At 43.3% G+C, this 21,079-nt stretch overlaps 1 protein-coding gene across 1 annotated transcript; it reads left to right on the top strand.

Moving 5' to 3' along the window:
• Window positions 1-323: 323 nt before the first annotated feature.
• LOC118401298 (NEDD4-binding protein 1-like) lies at window positions 324-10,930 on the top strand. The gene is made up of 7 exons (XM_035798683.2): window positions 324-852; window positions 1,968-3,481; window positions 5,267-5,397; window positions 5,665-5,761; window positions 8,371-8,478; window positions 8,579-8,680; window positions 8,774-10,930. Exons 1-7 carry the CDS (start codon window positions 547-549, stop codon window positions 9,195-9,197), a joined length of 2,682 nt encoding a protein of 893 aa, XP_035654576.1. The 5' UTR covers window positions 324-546; the 3' UTR covers window positions 9,198-10,930.
• Window positions 10,931-21,079: the final 10,149 nt, after the last annotated feature.

The following is a 21,079-nucleotide window of genomic DNA, read 5'->3' as shown; positions in this document are numbered from 1 at the left end:
GACGAATCAGCTGCACGAATACGGGTATTTCTGGAGTTTCACAAATGTGCTTGGTTAAAATGATCTATTATAACATGATTTGTTTATAATCCATATTTATCTGGATGATAAACCTATGTCCCACTAATTGCCCTTGTGACCATTATAATTTGTTTGACAATGATGTGTCTGGACTTTAACATTGGTTGTTTGTTCTTTTCCATGGGAAGCTAAGTTATTTACAAAAAACATAATGACATTTTGCTAAAGATATTGAATAGATAGTCAAAATATCTATAAATCTTCTCTTTGGATGAGATAAATAAACACATACCGTACATATTGTCGTATTTTGATGACATCATCACTGGGACTTTCCGGATGCGTCGGGGTTGACATGTAAAAAGTTGTCTTAAAACTGGACCACTCTAGCTAATATATCACCGCATAGAAGAGGAAGACCGATAGAAGGAAACCATGAAGGAGGATAACGATCCAAATGACACCGAATGGTTACGATATTAAAACGATCTGTTGTCAACAGGGACAGACATATTCAAAAACAGAATGTCAACAACGCGGCCCCTTCTCGGTATGAAGCGAGTCACCGAGGTAACCTGTAAGGAACCCCTGGGAAACAGGCTGTCGCCAACAGGGAGCAAACAACAGCAAGAGTCCCTGACAGTGGACGAATTTGCTGTCTTTGAAAACAAGCAAGAAGAACTGAAATGCGCCAAACCCAGAGTAGAACAGGTTTTCCGGGTAGTTTTCACAATTATCGGCCTTTTGGACACTGGAGCCCACAGTAGTACAGCATCAAGGCAGATATGGCTTCAACTCAAGGGGAAGAGAGACGACGTGTCGAGGGCAAAGGTAAACATTGACTGTGACTTACTGAACTTAGCTTGAGGCTTATAACATTGATACCCATTCTTATATTGTTTTATTTATTTTTGTCAGGCAGTTAAACAGCCTTTTAACGTTAGTAGAGAAGCGCCATCCTGAAATGTAAGCGACAAATCAGGCAGTATAATCAATCGCATGGTCATGGTGTACCGAATGGAATAGCTACTATGCTAATTGAGAAGTTGTTTGGGTTTCATAATCTGATAAGGCTCTGTGTCATATGTATTCTAGCAAATTAAATGTACAGGTAATATATCAGTAACGTTAAAGATTATAGATCTAATCTATATGAGTCCGGCCAGGTTTACATCATTCCGTAAGATCCCGAATTGCATGACAGACGGACAAGCTGTTCTTGGCGTTCCTTTTGTTTTCATTTCAACACTTATTTCCCGTTCATTCTACTACTCTAAAAACACCAGTCTTAGCTAGGCTACATCTTTTATTACACTTCTGTGCCTTGAGTTTTCCCTTGACAACATCGTGTAGCCGGCAGGTAAAGTTCAATGTACAGATCACCGGATTCGGTAATATCAATGTCACCTATTCGACAACGCGGAAACGTACTATTAGTGCCAGTAAACTTGGAATCTCCTCCCACCCCATTGAGAACACAGAAAACGGAAACCCCAACACAGTTATGTCTTGCCTCATCATGTATCTTTCCAGTGTGTAGTCATCAGGAAACCATGTCCGCTGTATGGAGAGGAGACACACTGTGACAGGTGCTTCTTTGACATAGCCAAACTTGAGGCTGATTCATGAAATATTTCTGGAAAGAGGTTGAGATTTCCTCATTGGGTTTCAGTTGGTTTCTGACAACTTCCCATCTTCCACGTTTGAATCTCGCCAATTTACAGTCAATGTGGTGATGACAGAGTTGACTGAGAGTTGTCAGTGAAGATGAGTGAAGTTTCTTGAGTAGGCGTAGAGGGGGTATCCCTGTGCATCATGCTATCAGTTTCAATTGGCGCATTACCCTGTTAAGCTTTGAATGTGGACCTTCTCGTGTGTATTGTGATTTTTTTGTTGTTGTTGTCATGTCTACTTTTCTAACTGGTGTTGACCCTGTGTTGTTGCAGGAGTACCTGAAAGGCCTGTGTGATCCAGAGCTGCAGCAAGAGGAGCACTACCCCGTGGACATGCACTGCATCTTTGCCGGTGCCCGGGGTCTGTTCCTTGACCGACTGCTGCGGGACACCAGCGCTGAAGTTGTGATGCTGGAGCCAGGCACACTGCGCCTGCTGGGCTGCTTTGAGTCTGTCATCATGGCAAAGAGCCGCGTGCAGCAGTTTGTTGCTCTCTTCCAAGAGAAGCGCAGCCTGCCCGGAGATAGGGAGCCGGCCGTGAAACGCACCTTCAAGACGTTTGTGGAGGAGCGAGATGATAAGTATGCCATGGAGCTGCTCCTGTTGCCCAGTGCCCTGAAGGAGGAGCTGCTAGGTCTGGCCCAGAGCCCCACTCAGCCTTTTGGGGTTATAGACGTGGACCAGGATCGCTCCCAGAGCAGCACTCCTGTCACTGACCTCTCCAACCGCATCCTGGACACCAGCTTTGAGGAGAAGGCGGTTGCATCCGGGGCCGAGACGGGGTTGTTGAATGGCGTCCGGCCCTCCCACAAACGCCGCTCGTCGGAGAGCGAGCTGAGGGACACCAAGAGACAGTACTCCCTGGAGAGGAGAGAGGAGTCGATGGAGAGAGAGCGCCACACTGTGGCCAGTGACAGCAGAACTAAGACGCCCTCCAAGACCAACATGGGGCTGATGGTGCAGGACTCTAGTGATGGTGCGGATGACGGGGAGGCTGTGAGCCCTGAGACCAACCTGCGGTGCCTGGTGAACTTCTTCAGAACAATGGGCTACCAGCAGGAGGTGGTGGAGCGGGTGGTGAAGGAGACGGGCCAGACAGAGGACACTTTTCTGTTGCTGGAGTGCATTGTGGAGGAGAGCCAAAGAACAGAGAGACAGCGAGGAGGGGCATCCTCAACCCACAACTCTGAGTCTTCTTCCTCTACTTTCAACTCCAGGGATAAGGATAGAGGGCTAGATAGAGTCCCAAACCGAGCCCTGAATGTAAAGTCCAAGGAGAACATTAAGCCACCCAGCAGCAATGGTGTTGGCCAGAGGGGACAGTATAGCAGCATGCTGCAGACAATGACACTAAAAAGGAGCAGCAGTGCTCAGGGGGCTGCTTACGATATCATCACCATCAATGATGACGAGGACAGCACAGACACACTGGCTAGCAGTAAAGCCAGGATGGCAGAGCAGATGGATTTTCCATCGGGTCCCAGGATGGACTACCTGTCCCGGGGAGGGGCTCAGACCATGGGGCCGGTACGTGTGGAGAGTGTGACGGCACTGCGGAGCACACCACAGCGCCCAACCCAGCCAGCAGACACACGGCCAGGTTGCTCCTATCAGACCCTGTCAGCCAGAGTCCCCCCACCTCGCACAGAGCCTGCTCCACCACCCCTGACTGCCACGACCCGCTTCCATGATTCCCTGAGAAACCCCTACACCCTGACCCTACAGAACGAGCCTGGACACCCTGATCTCCGGCACATCATCATTGACGGCAGCAACGTGGCCATGGCGTGAGTAACCTCTCCTTTCTATACAACCCTCTGTAGGAGGATGTGGAACAACACTGAGAGCCCACACTCATTTTCTCGTCATCAGATATGACTGTCTGGAACCACCTGTGTGTAGGCCTATGTGAGCGTTGGTGTGTGTGTGTGAAAGCAGGAGTGTAACCCTCAGTCAGGACTTTCAAGGGTAACATAAAAGCTCATAGCTGAGAGCTCTTCCAGTAACCCTCAGTGTATGAGTAGGTAGGCTTAAGGCATGGCCACCGTGTCTTTGGCAAGGCTAATGACTGTCCACATGGGAAAATCTATATAAAATAATTGTCAGTAATATAACTCCAACTATCTCTCTCAACTTGCCAGTTCTCCTCTGTGTCTTACTTCGCGCACCATTCTATTCTGTCCACTGAAGTCATTACTGGAAGTTGTTTTAGTCAGAATAATTGTAATAGAGGTATCACCCTTTCAGACTCAGACTAATCTGACTGGCAGAGCTAACTTCAGTTTGTGTGGACTGAGTTAGGCTACCTACCTCATCCGAATGAGGTCAGAATCACATTTCATGATAAGATCTCAGAGTACATATGCTATAGGGACATACAAGTATGAACAAGTATGGGGGTTTTATTTTAGAAAATTACAAGGGGAAATAAAGTTTTGTATATTTGGTGATTACATTTCCATATTGACACGGTGATTTTACTATCCACGTCAGTGGTGCTGGAGTTAGAGTTCAAACAGGATGTGCAACTTTCTCTTTAAGAGGGAACTTCCCTTGACTTTGCATTGCCCCACAAAATGAGACTTATGTCTTAAGGTGGTGTGTGTTCACAATATCCTCTGGCCGTTTGTTTGTAACGGTTCTAATAAGATCTACTGGACCCCCTATCTGCCCATATTTTCCAGCAATCTCCAAGTAATAGAAACAAACCCTACTTTACTTTTTTTTTTAGATATAAAATTAGATTAGTGTATTGGGAGGGATCAACAACTCTGGGTAAAATTTTAAGTATAATTGTATAAAGGCTGCATTTAAACTCACCATATCTTTATTTTTGGACCACAGCACTGCTAACTTCCTGCCAAAAGCTGTCTCTGACCAGAGGGACATTCTACTCTGTTAGGCTACGTCTTTTGTAGATGTCAGAGTGTCTTTCACACCTTCAATGTGTTACTTTTCTGAGTGGCTTTCTATCTCAAACTGGGCTGGCACAGTCAGGATAGACAGTCATAAAATAACCGTCATATTAGTTTTAGTCAAATATTATTTGAATTTGAATTGACTTCATATTCAAGAGGACGCAAAACTGGCCAATTTTAGAAGTTTGTGTTTTGGACAAACAGCTGACTGAAGACGGAAGGCTGGGCATTCAGAAACATAACACCTGCAGTTGAGGCAGTGACTCTACAGTATGATGGAAGTTTGTTGCTCCTTGTTTCAGCGAGTTGTTGTAGCAAAGGAGTCTTTCCCCCAAAAAAAAAAAAAAAAAATCCTGCAGCACATGCAATCAGGAGCGGAGGAGAGGATAAAATGTGCTTCTTTTGGGTAAAGTTTCTATTTTTCTACTAGCTTTTTGCTATTTGAACGGTTATAGCAGTGACTGCAAATAAGTCATCCAAAATTCCATGATCATCACAGCCCTACTTGTTACTCACCTGTGACAATACTGTCTGAAGACAATCCTCAATTTGTCAATCTGAAATATAACAATCACTTTATGTATTAGGATGGTTATAAGCCGTTCCTAACCTAAGCATTTCTAAGTAACCCTTCCTCCTTGTGCTCCTCTGTAGGCATGGTCTCCACCGCTTCTTCTCCTGCCGGGGGATAGCCATCGCTGTGGAGGCCTTCTGGAGGCAGGGCCACCGGGAGATCACTGTCTTTGTGCCTCAGTGGAGGCAGAAGAGAGACCGCTACACCACAGGTCAGAACAAAAACATACCACAGCACAGGCCACCCCAACCTGGGCTCAATCTCCTCCCTCTGGTTTTGGGGGGTGAAGAAGTGACATGAAATGTACCGGTAGTTCAACAATCCAAGGTGTTGGTCAGGAGAAAGATGATTGTACTTTGGCAAATAGTTGTGAATATTACTGTTTGAATGGTGATAAGACAGAAACATGTGGAGCACTTTGTGTGCTCTGTTAAGGATATGGTCTTAATATGTGTATTTTCTCCACATGTCTCAATAGAACAACATTACCTAAACCAACTGGAAGACCTGCGTCTGCTCTCCTTTACTCCTTCCAGAGAGGTCTGTGGACAGAGGATTTCCTCCCATGATGACAGGTACTGCAGAGTCACACATCTCACCACATCATACAGCAGGCCCACCCTCTGTCATCTGCTGCCACCTCATCCATAATCACCCTGTCCCACATTCCCTGCTGCCACCTCATCCATACTCCCCCTGTCCCACAGCCTTGCCCACATTCCCTGCTACCACCTCATCCATACTCACCCTGTCCCACAGCCTCGCCCACATTCCCTGCTGCCACCTCATCCATACTCACTAGGGTTGAATGGCGGGAACCCGGTTACCGAGATTTACCATCCAAAACCATTCCCCTTTCCCGGGATAAATAACTGCAAGAGACCGGTAAATGATATACATGTTTTATATGAACAGCAGACATGATATACCATGTCTAAATCTGAATTCTCTACAACCTTCTGTCTGGTCACTGCATGATGAATCATCAATGCTCAGGGTGGGGACCGACAGCCCATCTCAATATGTAGACCTGCACTATATATACACAAAAGTACGTGGCTATCCCTTCAAATTAGTGGATTTGGCTTTTTCAGCCACACCCGTTGCTAACAGGTGTATAAAATCGAGAACACAGCCATGCCATCTCCAAAGACAAACATTGGCAGTAGAATGGGCTTACAGAATAGCTCAGCACCAAACTGCCTCTGGAAGCAACGTCAGCACAAGAACTGTTCGTCGGTAGCTTCGTGAAATGTTTCCTTGGCCGAGCAGCCACACACAAGCCTAAGATCACCATGCGCAATGCCAAGCGTCGGCTGTAGTTGTACATAGCTCGCCATTGGACTCTGAAGCAGTGGAAACACTTTCTCTGGGGTGATAAATCATGCTTCACCATCTGGCAGTCCGATGGAAGAATCTGGGTTTGGCGGATGCTAGGAGAACGCTACCTGCCCCAGTGCATAGTGTCAACTGTAATGTTTGGTGGAGGAGGAATAATGGTCTGGGGGTGTTTTTTATGGTTCGGGCTAGACCCCTTAGTTCCATTGAAGGGAAATCTTAACTCTACAGCATACAATGACATTCTAGACAATTCTGTGCTTCCAAATATGTAGCAACAGTTTAGGGAATACCCTTTCCTATTTCAGCATGACAATGCCCCTGTACACAAAGCAAACTTGACTGGCAAGCACATAGTCCCGACCTCAACCCCATCTAACACCTTTGGGATGAATTGGGATGTCGACTGCGTGCCAGGCCTAATCGCCCAACATCAGTGCCCAACCCCACTAATACTCTTGTTGCTGAATGCAGGTCAGTCCCTGCAGCAATGTTCCAAAATCTAGTGGAAAACCTTCCCAGAAGAGTAGAGGCTGTTATAGCAGCAAAGGGGGGACCAACGCCATATTAATGCCCATGATTTTGGAATGAGGTGTTAGACAAGCAGGTGTTCACATACCTTTGGTCATGTAGTGTATCATCTCATCATGGTGACTTTGGTTTGGTGACAGGTGGACAGACCTACATTTGCTGCAGCGTAGCCTATGCTACAGGAACAAAGACCGAATGTGCGGCTAATTTACATATATCCATCTGGCTTCCTGGGTCTCTCTTCTTTTTTTTTTTACTGCAGCTGCAGAGTTTTAAAACAGGAGCGAGCACTCTCTCTCACCCATCAGTTCCATTCAAACTGCATTCAAAATACATAATCCTGTTCAAGATTTCTTGATGGATAGATCTATATCTATATAGATATGATGTCCTAGCTTACCTCTTTCAGGTAATACATTCAATGCCTTGTTAGCCTTCTATTTAGTTCATGAATGGTGGGTTATGCATAATAAGCTTCTAATGTATAACCTCTCTTGCGCAATACGTACACACCTGCGCGCCGCTGGTCTCTTCTTCTTTTTAAATGTTTTTTAAGTGTCCTTCGCTCTTGCAGTCCCATGCAGGAAAAGATAGACTAGATTAGCTTGCTGGACATCATTTTTGGGGCATTTCATATACCAATAGACTATTCAAAGAGGGACACAAGCTCTTGTTTGTTAAATACAGCAGCCAATAGAACTCACGGGTAGTTTGAAAGAAGGGCAAACGCTTGATGGCCATAGGCTATAGCAGTTAATAACTATAGCAGAATGATGAAGATAAATGAAACAAGTTTTATTGTCGTTAACTGTTGAAAGTGAGGAAGGAATGAAGCAACACTAGAGAGAGAAAGGAGGTAGGCTAATAACATTAGTGGAAATATTATGAAAATGTTGAATCAACTTTGCTAGCCTATACTTTTAACTTTGTAGGCAGCATGTGCTGCACCAGAGTCGCATGTTCTCTCTCTGCTTTATCATGGTTTGAACGAGGTGCGTAATATGAAGTACCCTATGTATTGGATAACCGCACAATCATTTAAATCAGGCTCAGGTTGCATCAGGCTTGAATTTTAATCAAATCCAGACATAGGCCTATTTAAATGCTTTTGAATGACACTTCCGGTTTTGGTGGGAAATACCAGTTTACCCGGGAGAAAAGTTATTTATTCTCGTGATGGAACATTTGTAGAAATACCTGAAATATTCCACCCTATACTCACTCTGTCCCACAGCCTTGCCCACATTCCTTACTGTCATCCATACTGACTCACTGTCAGATGACTCGGTCTATCTTATCTCTCTCTCACCTACAGGTTTCTGCTCCACCTGGCAGAGAAGACAGGAGGGGTTATCGTCACCAATGACAACTTGCGGGACTTTGTAAATACATCAGAGGCATGGATGAGGATCATCCAAGAGAGGTGAAGGCCTTTTAACCAATCATCAGACATGCACTCATTTATATAATCCCTGGATTATATATTACCTTCTCCTCTCACACTGACTGGCCCCTTTTTCCAGGCTTCTGCAGTTTACCTTTGTAGAGGACCACTTTATGATCCCAGATGACCCCCTGGGGAAGCATGGCCCTCACCTGGAGGTGTTCTTACGGAAGGACAACAGGTGTGTGTGTGAAAGGAGATGATAGTATTGTTTATACAGTATGACCTTACTGCAGAGGTATGTGTATTGACCATATGTGTGTCTCTCTCACAGACGGAGGCCAGTCACACCTCCTCTGAGGCCAGACCCCCGAGCCACCCCGCAACCTGTCTTTGTCCAAGCTCTGCAGTCTGCCCCTCGCCCCTCATCTGTCCCTCGCCCCACAGCTACCCCCCAGATTAGGCCACTCTCCCACTGGCCACATTCTGGGCCCCCTGGGTGGCACCCCCCTCACCCAACACCCTCACCACCTCCACAGAGGTCACACCCTCCTCACCCCTCACCCCCTCTTCAGCGATCACACACCCCTCGCCCAACACCCTCTCCCCCTCCCCAGCGGTCACCCTCGGAAACCATAGAGCTCAAAAGGAAGCTGTACGATATCTTCCCCGACCAGAAGCAGCGCATTGACCGTATCCTCAGTGACAACCCCTACATGAGGGACCTGAATGCACTGTCAGGCCTTCTGCTGGGATGAAACCAAGCACAAAACTGTACTCAGTCACTCACACACAGATGCACTTACAAGTCTCTGTCGAAAGGAGGGTGCCAATAGTAGGCCTATGTACAGAAAACTGAGCTATTTAAAGTTTTTCTATTAAAGTCGGTCAACTGCATTGCTCTTGGATGGCTATTTGTTTGGAAGGCATAACTCCCCTTTTTCTACACATTTAAGTTCAGCAGTGTCCATGGAACATATGCCATTCATGAATAGATTGCTTTCCTGAGTGAAACCATACAATTGTGGGGAAGGAATTGTCCAGCTGGCACCTACTGTATGTGATGTCCACAAATGTTGTAAGTACTTATTTCCTGTCATTTGTCTCTGCACAAGTCTTTAAGGTGTAAAACCAAATTGCTGTAATAACTGCTGAAGGAAGGTTATTTTGTTCATGTTGTAATATAATTAGTTTCTGTATGATTTTGTAAATATGAACATTGACATGTGCAGGTATGGTTTTATGTAATTAACCACACAAATACAAACAGCTCCATAAAGAAGCTTCTTTTTAAACTAGCGATACTTCATTCCTTCAGTGATTCACAATCCAGTGCTTTGATAGTATGTTGGCATGGTAGAAGGGTTCCTCTAGATACACTGGAGACACCAGTGCCCTGTCCAAGCACAATCCTGTGCTGAAGGAAAATATATTAAAAACATTCTTAAACATGAGGAAATGATATTCCTTGAATGACATCGCAAATATTACTTACAGAGTTTGGCTGCTAAGTCCCTTATCTTCCTGTACTGATTGTCCACTACACTCTGAGGACATAGCCATTGTATCTTCTGGAGAGTCCCAGACTGACTCAGAGCCCAGAAACAGAGCCAACTTACCCATGTTACTCAATGATCTGGAACACCCTAGTCACTCTTGTACAAGTCACTATCTTTTGTAATGGTAACATAGCAAACCCATTATTCATTGTTTGTTCAATGAACAACAATCACAAATAACTCTACCTACATGTTTACCTCAATTACCTCAACACCGGTGCTCCGCACATTGACACATTGACTCTACCGGTACCCCCTGTATATAGTCCCGCTATTGTTATTTACTGCTGCTCTTTAATTATTTGTTATTCTTATCTCATACTTTTTTGTAGGTATTTTCTTAACTGCGTTGTTGGTTAAGGGCGTGTAAGTAAGCATTTCACTGTAATGTCTACTACACCTGTTGTATTCGGCGCATGTGACAAAATTTGATTTGATAAGGCCCCAGTCACCAGCCAGCAGAGGTCACTGTGAACCAAGCTGTCAGGGGCTAGTTGCTCCTGGAGCACTTATTGCTAAAAAAAAATCAGACAGATGAGTGGCCTGGCTATTATGATGAAAACAATTTGCTTCAGTTGTGTATAGCTTTAGTTTTGTATAACAAGGTGCATCCATTGTGTATAACTAACATCCAACTCTTTTTGGAGAGGTTCGTCAGTGTATTCTACCAGTGGGGTAAATCTTTGGACTCTGTATCCAAGTCCCCTTTCTGTTGTTGTTTCTCTATATAATGTAAAGGATATCAGTCACTGATGTTTGATTGACATTTGTTTCCCTTTTAAGATTTCTACGAGAAAGGAAATGCAGTGACATCACCAATGAGGGCATAGGCGTTCTGTGGGTATCTCACGGCTACTTGAAAGACAGGGTGTATATTTGATTTCCACAGGCTGGTAAAGTTAATAAAGGCCAACTGTTTGTCATAAACGAGACCTTTTCTTCATCTGTCTGTTCTCGTCTTTGTTCTAACCATTTATAAGTTGTTTTGTTGGTGTGCAGACATGTACTGAAAGCAAAAATAGTCATGTACAGTGTATTCAGAAAGTGACAAAGCAAAAACAGGTTATGAAATTTAGGAAATGTATTAAATATAAAACTGAAATACCTTATTCAGACCCTTTGCTTGGCTCATCTCGCTCTAGTGAGTCCATGTGGAGGGCCAGGCACCTGCATGCTGATGTTGGTTGTCAGTTGGGGTTTCCTCCGACACATTGGTGCGGCTGGCTTCCGAGGTTATGCAGGCAAAAATATTATAATTTTTAAGTTTCCAAATGTAATAGCCTATTTTTGTATTGGTTTATAGGCTACTTTCCTAAAACAATAATTGTCCACCACACGGTTTAGCTGTCAGCGATTTGAGCATTACATTTCATTGCATGCATAGGCCTATAGGATTAGGTGTCCACTGTATGACATGCAGACACACACAGTGCATTCAGAAAGTATTCAGACCTTTTGCTATGAGACTCGAAATTGAGCTCAGGTGCATCCTGTTTCCATTGATCATCCTTGAAATATTTCTACAACTTGATTGGAGTCCATCTGTGGTAAATTTAATAGATTGGACATGATTTGGAAAGGCACACACATGTCTATATAAGGTCCTGCAGTTGACAGTGCGTGTCAGAATAAAAACCAAGTCGTGAGGTCAAAGCAATTGACCGTAGAGCTCCGAGACAGGATTGTGTTGAGGCACAGATCTGAGAAAGGGAACCAAAACATTTATGCAGCATTGAAGGTCCCCAAGAACACAGTGGCCGCCATCATTCTTAATTGGAAGAAGTTTGGAACCACCAAGACTCTTCCTAGAGCTAGCCGCCCGGCCAAACTGAGAGTTTTATCAGGGAGGTGACAGAGAGAGTACAGAGAGATCCTTGATGAAAACCTGCTCCAGAGCGCTAAAGACCGCAGACTGGGGTGAAGGTTCACCCTCCAACTACCCTAAGCACACAGTCAAGACAACGCAGGAGTGGCTTCGGGACAAGTCTCTGAACCTCCTTGGGTGGCCCAGCCAGAGCCCGATCAAACATCTCTGGAGAGACCTGAAAATAGCTGTGCTTCGACGCTCCCCATCCAACCTGACAGAGCTTGAGAGGATATTCTGAGAAGAATTTGAGAAACTCACAAAATACAGGTGTGCCAAGCTTGTAGTGTCATACCCAAGAAGACTCGAGGCTGTAATCGCTGCCAAAGGTGCTTCAACAAAGGAGAGTAAAAGGGTCTGAATACGTATGTTATATGATGATTCAGTTGTTTATTTTTAATAAATTAGCGAACATTTTGAAAATCCTGTTTTTGCTTTGTCATTATGGGTTATTATGTGTAGATTGATGGGGGAAAAACTATAATCAATGTAACCTACCAAAATGTGGTAAGGGGTCTGAAAACTCCGGAATCATTTCCCAAGGAATGCACTATACATATACACCTGGAATGCTTTTCCAACAGTCTTGAAGGCGTTCCTACACATGCTGAGTACTTGTTGGCTGCTTTTCTTTCACTCTGTGGTCCAACTCATCCCAAACCATCTCAAATGGGTTGAGGTCGGGTGATTGTGGAGGCAGCACTCCATCACTCTCCTTGGCCAAATAACCCTTACACAGACTGGAGGTGTGTTGGGTCATTGTCCTGTTGAACAACAAATGATAGTCCCACTAAGCCTAAACCACATGGGATGGCATATCACTGCAGAATGATGTGGTAGCCATGCTGGGTAAGTGTGCCTTGAATTCTAAATAAATCGGTGTCACCAGCAACGCATCATCACACCTCCATGCTTCACGGTGGGAACCACACATGCAGAGATCATCTGTTCACCTACCAAAAATCTCACTTGGACAGATTTCCACCGGTCTAAATGTCCATTGCTCGTGTTTCTTGGCCCAAGCAAGTCTCTTCTTATTATTGGTGTCCTTTAGTAGTTTTTTTGCAGCAATTTAGACCATGAAGGCCTAATAAACACAGTCTCCTCTGAACAGCTGATGTTGAGATTAGTCTGTTACTTGAACTCTATGAAGCATTTATTTGGGCTGCAATTTCTAAGGCTGGTAACTCGAATGTATCCTCTGATGCAGAGGTAACTCTGGGTCTTCCATTCCTGTGGCGGTCCTCATGAGAGCCAGTTTCATCATAGAGCTTGATAGTTTTTGAGACTGCACTTGAAGAAACTTTCAAAGTTCTTGATCTCCTGGAATAACTGACTTTCATGTCTTAACGTAATGATGGACTGTCATTTCTCTTCGTTTATTTGAGCTGTTCTTGCCATAATATGGACTTGGTCTTTTACCAAATAGGGCTATCTTCTGTATAGCCCCCCTACCTTGTCACAACACAACTGATTGTCTTAAACGCATTGAGAAGGAAAGAAATTCCGCAAATGTACTTTTAACAAGGCACACATGTTAATTGAAATGCATTCCAGGTGACTACCTCCTGAAGCTGGTTGAGAGAATGCCAAGAGTGTGCAAAGCTGTCATGGCAAAAGGTGGCTACTTGAAGAATATAAAAAATATTTTGATTAAAAAATTTGGTTTTCTACATGATTCCATATGTGTTATTTTATAGTTTTGATATCTTAACACAAAATAGTAAAAAATAAAGAAAAACCCTTTAAATGAGTAGGTGTGTCAACTTTTGACTGGTACTGTATGTATGTATGTATTAGAGGTTGACCGATTATGACTTTTCAACGTCGATACCAATATCGATTATTGGAGGACCAATAAAAGTCGATACCGATGAATCGGACAATTTTTTAGTTATTTTTTATTTGTAATAATGACAATTACAACAATACTGAATGAATGCTTATTTTAACTCAATAACATTTACATTTACATTTAAGTCATTTAGCAGACGCTCTTATCCAGAGCGACTTTCTGTAGCTCAGTTGGTAGAGCATGGCGTTTGTAACGCCAGGGTAGTGGGTTCAATCCCCGGGACCACCCATACGTAGAATGTATGCACACATGACTGACTGTAAGTCGCTTTGGATAAAAGCGTCTGCTAAATGGCATATATTATTATTATTAAAAATTGGTGCATTCACCTTATGACATCCAGTGGAACAGTCACTTTACAATAGTGCATCTAAATCTTAAAAGGGGGGTGAGAAGGATTACTTATCCTATCCTAGGTATTCCTTAAAGAGGTGGGGTTTCAGGTGTCTCCGGAAGGTGGTGATTGACTCCGATGTCCTGGCGTCGTGAGGGAGTTTGTTCCACCATTGGGGGGCCAGAGCAGCGAACAGTTTTGACTGGGCTGAGCGGGAACTGTACTTCCTCAGTGGTAGGGAGGCGAGCAGGCCAGAGGTGGATGAACGCAGTGCCCTTGTTTGGGTGTAGGGCCTGATCAGAGCCTGGCCTCAAATAAAATTAAACATGTTCAATTTGGTTTAAATAATGCAAAAAAAAAGTGTTGGAGAAGAAAGTAAAAGTGCATGACAGTACCACGTTGATAGTCACAGAGCTCTTGAGTAATGCTATTCTACTGCCAATGTTTGTCTATGGCGATTACATGGCTGTGTGCTTGATTTTATACACTTGTCAGCAATGGGTGGCTGAAATAGCCGAATCCACTCATTTGAGAGGTGTCCACATACTTTTGTATATATAGTGTATTAGGCTTATATGAAAAGGGGAGACACAAATACAAAAAAACAAACAAAAGTGGCACTGACCCAATGATAAAGACAGTGAATATGTACACTCACCAATGATATCCGCTGGTGCTAATAAGATACGTTTCGCTTAATTAAATTGATAATTTTGATAATTAAAAGACAAATTTGGCTATTTTCATTTTCTTCTCTTTACAGCAAATTATAATTTGTTTTCCAAACTGTTTATCAGCGATTGTATTTTTAAATATTCCTATTACGATATGCCTGACTGGGTTTCTCTGCTTTTCAACACATTTCGTTGATAATCTATTTGGTATTTGCTGCACGCAAATTGCAGGCCTTTGCGACTGTAGGCTATGCGATTTCTTCTTCTTCGGGATTTGTTTGGGGGATCACATCCGACTTTAGGCGCATACATCGCCACCTGCTGTACTGGTGTGTGAGGCTATTCACGGCCGACACAGTGCCTTGCGAAAGTATTCGGCCCCCTTGAACTTTGCGACCTTTTGCCACATTTCAGGCTTCAAACATAAAGATATAAAACTGTATTTTTTTGTGAAGAATCAACAACAAGTGGGACACAATCATGAAGTGGAACGACATTTATTGGATATTTCAAACTTTTTTAACAAATCAAAAACTGAAAAATTGGGCGTGCAAAATTATTCAGCCCCTTTACTTTCAGTGCAGCAAACTCTCTCCAGAAATTCAGTGAGGATCTCTGAATGATCCAATGTTGACCTAAATGACTAATGATGATAAATACAATCCACCTGTGTGTAATCAAGTCTCCGTATAAATGCACCTGCACTGTGATAGTCTCAGAGGTCCGTTAAAAGCGCAGAGAGAAGAACAAGGAACACACCAGGCAGGTCCGAGATACTGTTGTGAAGAAGTTTAAAGCCGGATTTGGATACAAAAAGATTTCCCAAGCTTTAAACATCGCAAGGAGCACTGTGCAAGTGATAATATTGAAATGGAAGGAGTATCAGACCACTGCAAATCTACCAAGACCTGGCCGTCCCTCTAAACTTTCAGCTCATACAAGGAGAAGACTGATCAGAGATGCAGCCAAGAGGCCCATTATCACTCTGGATGAACTGCAGAGATCTACAGCTGAGGTGGGAGACTCTGTCCATAGGACAACAATCAGTCGTATATTGCACAAATCTGGCCTTTATGGAAGAGTGGCAAGAAGAAAGCCATTTCTTAAAGATATCCATAAAAAGTGTAGTTTAAAGTTTGCCACAAGCCACCTGGGAGACACACCAAACATGTGGAAGAAGGTGCTCTGGTCAGATGAAACCAAAATTGAACTTTTTGGCAACAATGCAAAACGTTATGTTTGGCGTAAAAGCAACACAGCTCATCACCCTGAACACACCATCCCCACTGTCAAACATGGTGGTGGCAGCATCATGGTTTGGGCCTGCTTTTCTTCAGCAGGGACAGGGAAGATGGTTCAAATTGATGGGAAGATGGATGGAGCCAAATACAGGACCATTCTGGAAGAAAACCTGATGGAGTCTGCAAAAGACCTGAGACTGGGACGGAGATTTGTCTTCCAACAAGACAATGATCCAAACATAAAGCAAAATCTACAATGGAATGGTTCAAAAATAAACATATCCAGGTGTTAGAATGGCCAAGTCAAAGTCCAGACCTGAATCCAATCGAGAATCTGTGGAAAGAACTGAAAACTGCTGTTCACAAATGCTCTCCATCCAACCTCACTGAGCTCGAGCTGTTTTGCAAGGAGGAATGGGAAAAATGTCAGTCTCTCGATGTGCAAAACTGATAGAGACATACCCCAAGCGACTTACAGCTGTAATCGCAGCAAAAGGTGGCGCTAAAAAGTATAACTTCAGGGGGCTGAATAATTTTGCACGCCCAATTTTTCAGTTTTTGATTTGTTAAAAAAGTTTGAAATATCCAATAAATGTTGTTCCACTTCATGATTGTGTCCCACTTGTTGTTGATTATTCACAAAAAAATACAGTTTTATATCTTTATGTTTGAAGCCTGAAATGTGTCAAAAGGTCGCAAAGTTCAAGGGGGCCGAATACTTTCGCAAGGCACTGTACATTATTCTTAGATACAAAATACAAAATTAGGAAAAAGGAAATGTACCCTACCACCTATTAGCCTTCTAAAATAAACACCACTCGTCCCATTATTTAAGCCTACCTAGTCCTACTCCAGACCAACGTCTGAGAGGGCATATCACTACCACTCAACACCCCTTGTAGCTATTCGGCAGTAAATCCTCGACATCCCAAGCACTTCTCTGCTGCTGCCACTACAACCTCTATTTTTTGTGACTTTAGATTCATTTCTACAGTACAGTTGACAACCATGGCTATAAATGCTAAAAAGCCCACCTTACTGAAGCACATATTCTTCCCATCACTCTCTCTCTCTTGATCTCTGCCTACTCACAAGAATCCTCTCAGGATCCCTCACCCTGTACCCATCTTCGTCTACTACTCTCTTCACTGCTTTATCATACAACACTTTCTGTACTACTCTAACCCTGGAAACCTCAATCTGCCTTTCTCTCACCGGACACCTCCGATCTCCAGCCCCATAATCACCCCGACAACAAACACACATAACTCTCTACACCGATACCACACCTTTCTTCATCACTCTCTACACCAATACCACACCTTTCTTCATCACTCTCTACACCAATACCACACATTCCTTCATCACTCTCTACACCAATACCACACATTCCTTCATCACTCTCTACACCAATACCACACATTCCTTCATCGCATGCCCTCCTGCACACTTCTCACATCTAGGCATCTCCCACCTACACACTGCTGCAATATGCCCATAACCTTGACACCTAAAACACTGTAATATTTTTGGAACATACTGTAAACTCTCCCGGGATAACTGACACTTCCTTACTTGATCTTATCTGGTAACGACTCTGCATCAAAACTCAGCATGACAGATAATGCCTTTTCCGTTTCCCCACCGGATCTACATCTCATCCAGCGATGGGCGTCACAGACACCGGGAATATATTTCATTTCAACTGCTTCTCCTCAACACTTAATGCCACCCCCGTTATCCCTCTTTTCAACAGCACCCTGCTCCGGAGAGAAAAGCAAGTCACAATTCTTGTCCCTAATCTCATAATCCGGAGCGCCCTCTCCCCCTGTGCGGAGGAAACGCAATAAATCATCAAGAGTCCATTCCGAGTTACCTTTACCAACTCAACAGTCCCCAATCCCTCCTCCACCCAACCTGACACTGCATATGGATCAACCAAACAACAAGGATTCATTCTCTCTACAAATCTCACTCCCACTGGGTCAAAATCATCCTTATCATCCTTGGGACAAGGCCCAAACTCTGCGATCTTTGCCGCAGGTACTTCACCCTCACTCTCAACAAGTTCCATCTCTGAAGTACTGGAGCATGTATCCCTGTTTTTGCACTTGACACCCACCTTTCTCACCTCACTTCCCTCTAGACTCAACTTCATCTCAGCAGTCATCAGTCATTACTGCAGGTGATGGAAAAACTTCCAAGATTCAATTGGTCGAGGAAATGGCGACTGTGTTTGAATCTGAAAGTGCGGCAAGTGAAGTGCGTGACAATCAATAGAAAATAGAGAAATCAAAGAATGGAACAAAACGAGCAAAAGGAAGTAATATACCCTGTTAGTCTTAAAAAATACATATGTTAATATTTCTTGATTTTGATTTATATAGCCTGCAGAAGATGACTTCCAGAGGGGAAAAAACAGTTGAGAATAGTGGTGTCCATCCTTGACAAGATATGGTGATCCTTATGGTAAACTACAGAGATCATTGTTTGGCCAGAGATTTAATGGCAGTAGATGAAATTAGATCCAGGGGGAACACAGTTCAGCTTGTTGTGTTGTTGTAGACAACCAAAGATTATGTGCAGCAGCAATATGTGTGCACAGAGTCAGTGGTGCATCTTGGATCTAATAAGAGTGTTTAGATCCAAGAGTTCCAACTTCCATTTACAAATAGTACCTGTATTGCTGTTGCAGAGGATTCTTTTTGGTTTTAGACAAACTTTTAAGTAATTTTAATTTCCTTTAAACCAAGTAAATAAGAGAGAGAAAGGGAGAGAGAGAGAGAGAGAGAGAGGGGTGGGGAGAGAGGTTCAGTCCAACTGTCTGTGTTTACATGTGATTGTAATAATGACTGTCCTTTGTGCCCACATGAAATTAATACTATAGTATACTATGGCATAAATGCTATAGTATTCACTGTAGTGTTTTTGTGGACTTCACTGTATTATTTACTGTAGTATTTACTGTAATATACAGTGAGGGAAAAAAGTATTTGATCCCCTGCTGATTTTGTACATTTGCCCACTGACAAAGAAATGATCAGTCTATAATTCTAATGGTAGGTTTATTTAAACAGTGAGAGACAGAATAACAACAAAAAATCCAGAAAAATGCATGTCAAAAATGTTATATATTGATTTGGATTTTAATGAGGGAAATAAGTATTTGACCCCTCTGCAAAACATGACTTAGTATTTGGTGGAAAAACCCTTGTTGGCAATCACAGAGGTCAGACGTTTCTTGTAGTTGGCCACCAGGTTTGCACACATCTCAGGAGGGATTTTGTCCCATCTCCTCTTTGCAGATCTTCTCCAAGTCATGAATGTTTCGAGGCTAACGTTTGGCATCTTGATCCTTCAGCTCCCTCCACAGATTTTCTATGGGATTAAGGTCTGGAAACTGGCTAGGCCACTCCAGGACCTTAATACGCTTCTTCTTGAGCCACTCCTTTGTTGCCTTGGCCATGTGTTTTGGGTCATTGTCATGCTGGAATACCCATCCACGACCCATTTTCAATGCCCTGGCTGAGGGAAGGAGGTCCTCACCCAAGATTTGACGATACATGGCCCCGTACATCATCCCTTTGTTGCGGTGAAGTTGTCCTGTCCCCTTAGCAGAAAAACACCCCCAAAGCATAATGTTTCCACCTCCATGTTTGACAGTGGGGATGGTGTTCTTGGGGTCATAGGCAGCATTTCCTCCTCCTCCAAACACGGCGAGTTGAGTTGATGCCAAAGAGCTCCATTTTGGACTCATCTGACCACAACACTTTCACCCAGTTGTCCTCAATCATTCAGATGTTCATTGGCAAACTTCAGAAGGGCATGTATATGTGCTTTCTTGAGCAGGGAGACCTTGTGGGCGCTGCAGGATTTCAGTCCTTCACGGCGTAGTTTGTTACCAATTGTTTTCTTGGTGACTATGGTCCCAGCTGCCTTGAGATCATTGACAAGATCCTCCCGTGTAGTTCTGGGCTGATTCCTCACCGTTCTCATGATCATTGCAACTCCACGAGGTGAGATCTTGCATGGAGCCCCAGGCCGAGGGAGATTGACAGTTCTTTTGTGTTTCTTCCATTTGCGAATAATTGCACTAAGCTGCTTGGGGAGGGTCTTGTAGCCCATTCCAGCCTTGTGTAGGTCAAAAATATTGTCCCTGACATCCTTGGATAGATCTTTGGTCTTGGCCATGGTGGAGAGTTTGGAATCTGATTGATTGCTTCTGTGGACAGGTGTCTTTTGTATAAAAGACACCTGGAAGCCAGAAATCTTTCTGATTGAGGTGGGGTCAAATACTTATTTCCCTCATTAAAATGCAAATCAATTTCTAACATTGTTGACATGCATTTTTCTGGATTTTTGTTGTTGTTATTCTGTCTCTCACTGTTCAAATAAACCTACCATTAAAATTATACACTGATCATTTCTTTGTCAGTGGGCAAACGTACAAAATCAGCAGGGGATCAAATACTTTTGTCACATGCGCCGAATACAACAGGTGTGTAGACCTTATCGTGAAATGCTTATACAATCCCTTACCAACAATGCAGTTCAAGAAATAGAGTTAAGAAAATATTTACTAAATAAAGTAAAAAATAAAATGTAACACAAAATAACAATACCGAGTCAATTTGCGGAGTACAGGTTAGTCGAGGTAGTTTGTACATGTAGGTAGGAATAAAGTGATAAGCAGAGAGTAGCAGCAGTTTAAAACCAGGCAGTGATGCAACCGGTCAGGATGCTCTCGATGATGCAGCTGAATAACATTTTGTGGATCTGGGGACCCATGCCTACTCTTTTCAGTCTCCTGAGGGGGAAAGGATTTGTCGTGCCAGTTAACTTTAGTATAATTCTTGTAGTAAAAGAAAACTATAGTATTTACTATACTAATTAATGTTGTGTTTTTTGCAGATTATAGTTTACTGTATTATTTACTGTAGTGTTTTTGTGGACTGTAGTATTTATTGGAGTGTTTTTGCGAAATGTAGTGTACTGTAGTATTTACAGTAGTGTTTTTGAGGACATTACTGTAGGACAGTATTTACTATACTGTTTTTGTTTTATTATCTTTGACATATAAGTGGAGCCTTTCTCATTGAGGAAATTTACTAGA

Source organism: Oncorhynchus keta, chromosome 22 (genome assembly GCF_023373465.1).
Source record: "Oncorhynchus keta strain PuntledgeMale-10-30-2019 chromosome 22, Oket_V2, whole genome shotgun sequence".
Classification (NCBI taxonomy): Eukaryota; Metazoa; Chordata; class Actinopteri; order Salmoniformes; family Salmonidae; genus Oncorhynchus; species Oncorhynchus keta.
This window is presented reverse-complemented; position numbering and strand designations above follow the sequence as displayed.

Bases quoted from the DNA above. Each gene is read 5' to 3' on its own strand.
- LOC118401298 (XM_035798683.2), top strand. From the start codon at position 547: ATGTCAACAACGCGGCCCCTTCTCGGTATGAAGCGAGTCACCGAGGTA. The intron at 5,398-5,664 runs GTCAGAACAAAA...ATGTCTCAATAG, and splicing joins GAGAGACCGCTACACCACAG to AACAACATTACCTAAACCAA. The intron at 8,681-8,773 runs GTGTGTGTGTGA...TCTCTCTCACAG, and splicing joins TTCTTACGGAAGGACAACAG to ACGGAGGCCAGTCACACCTC.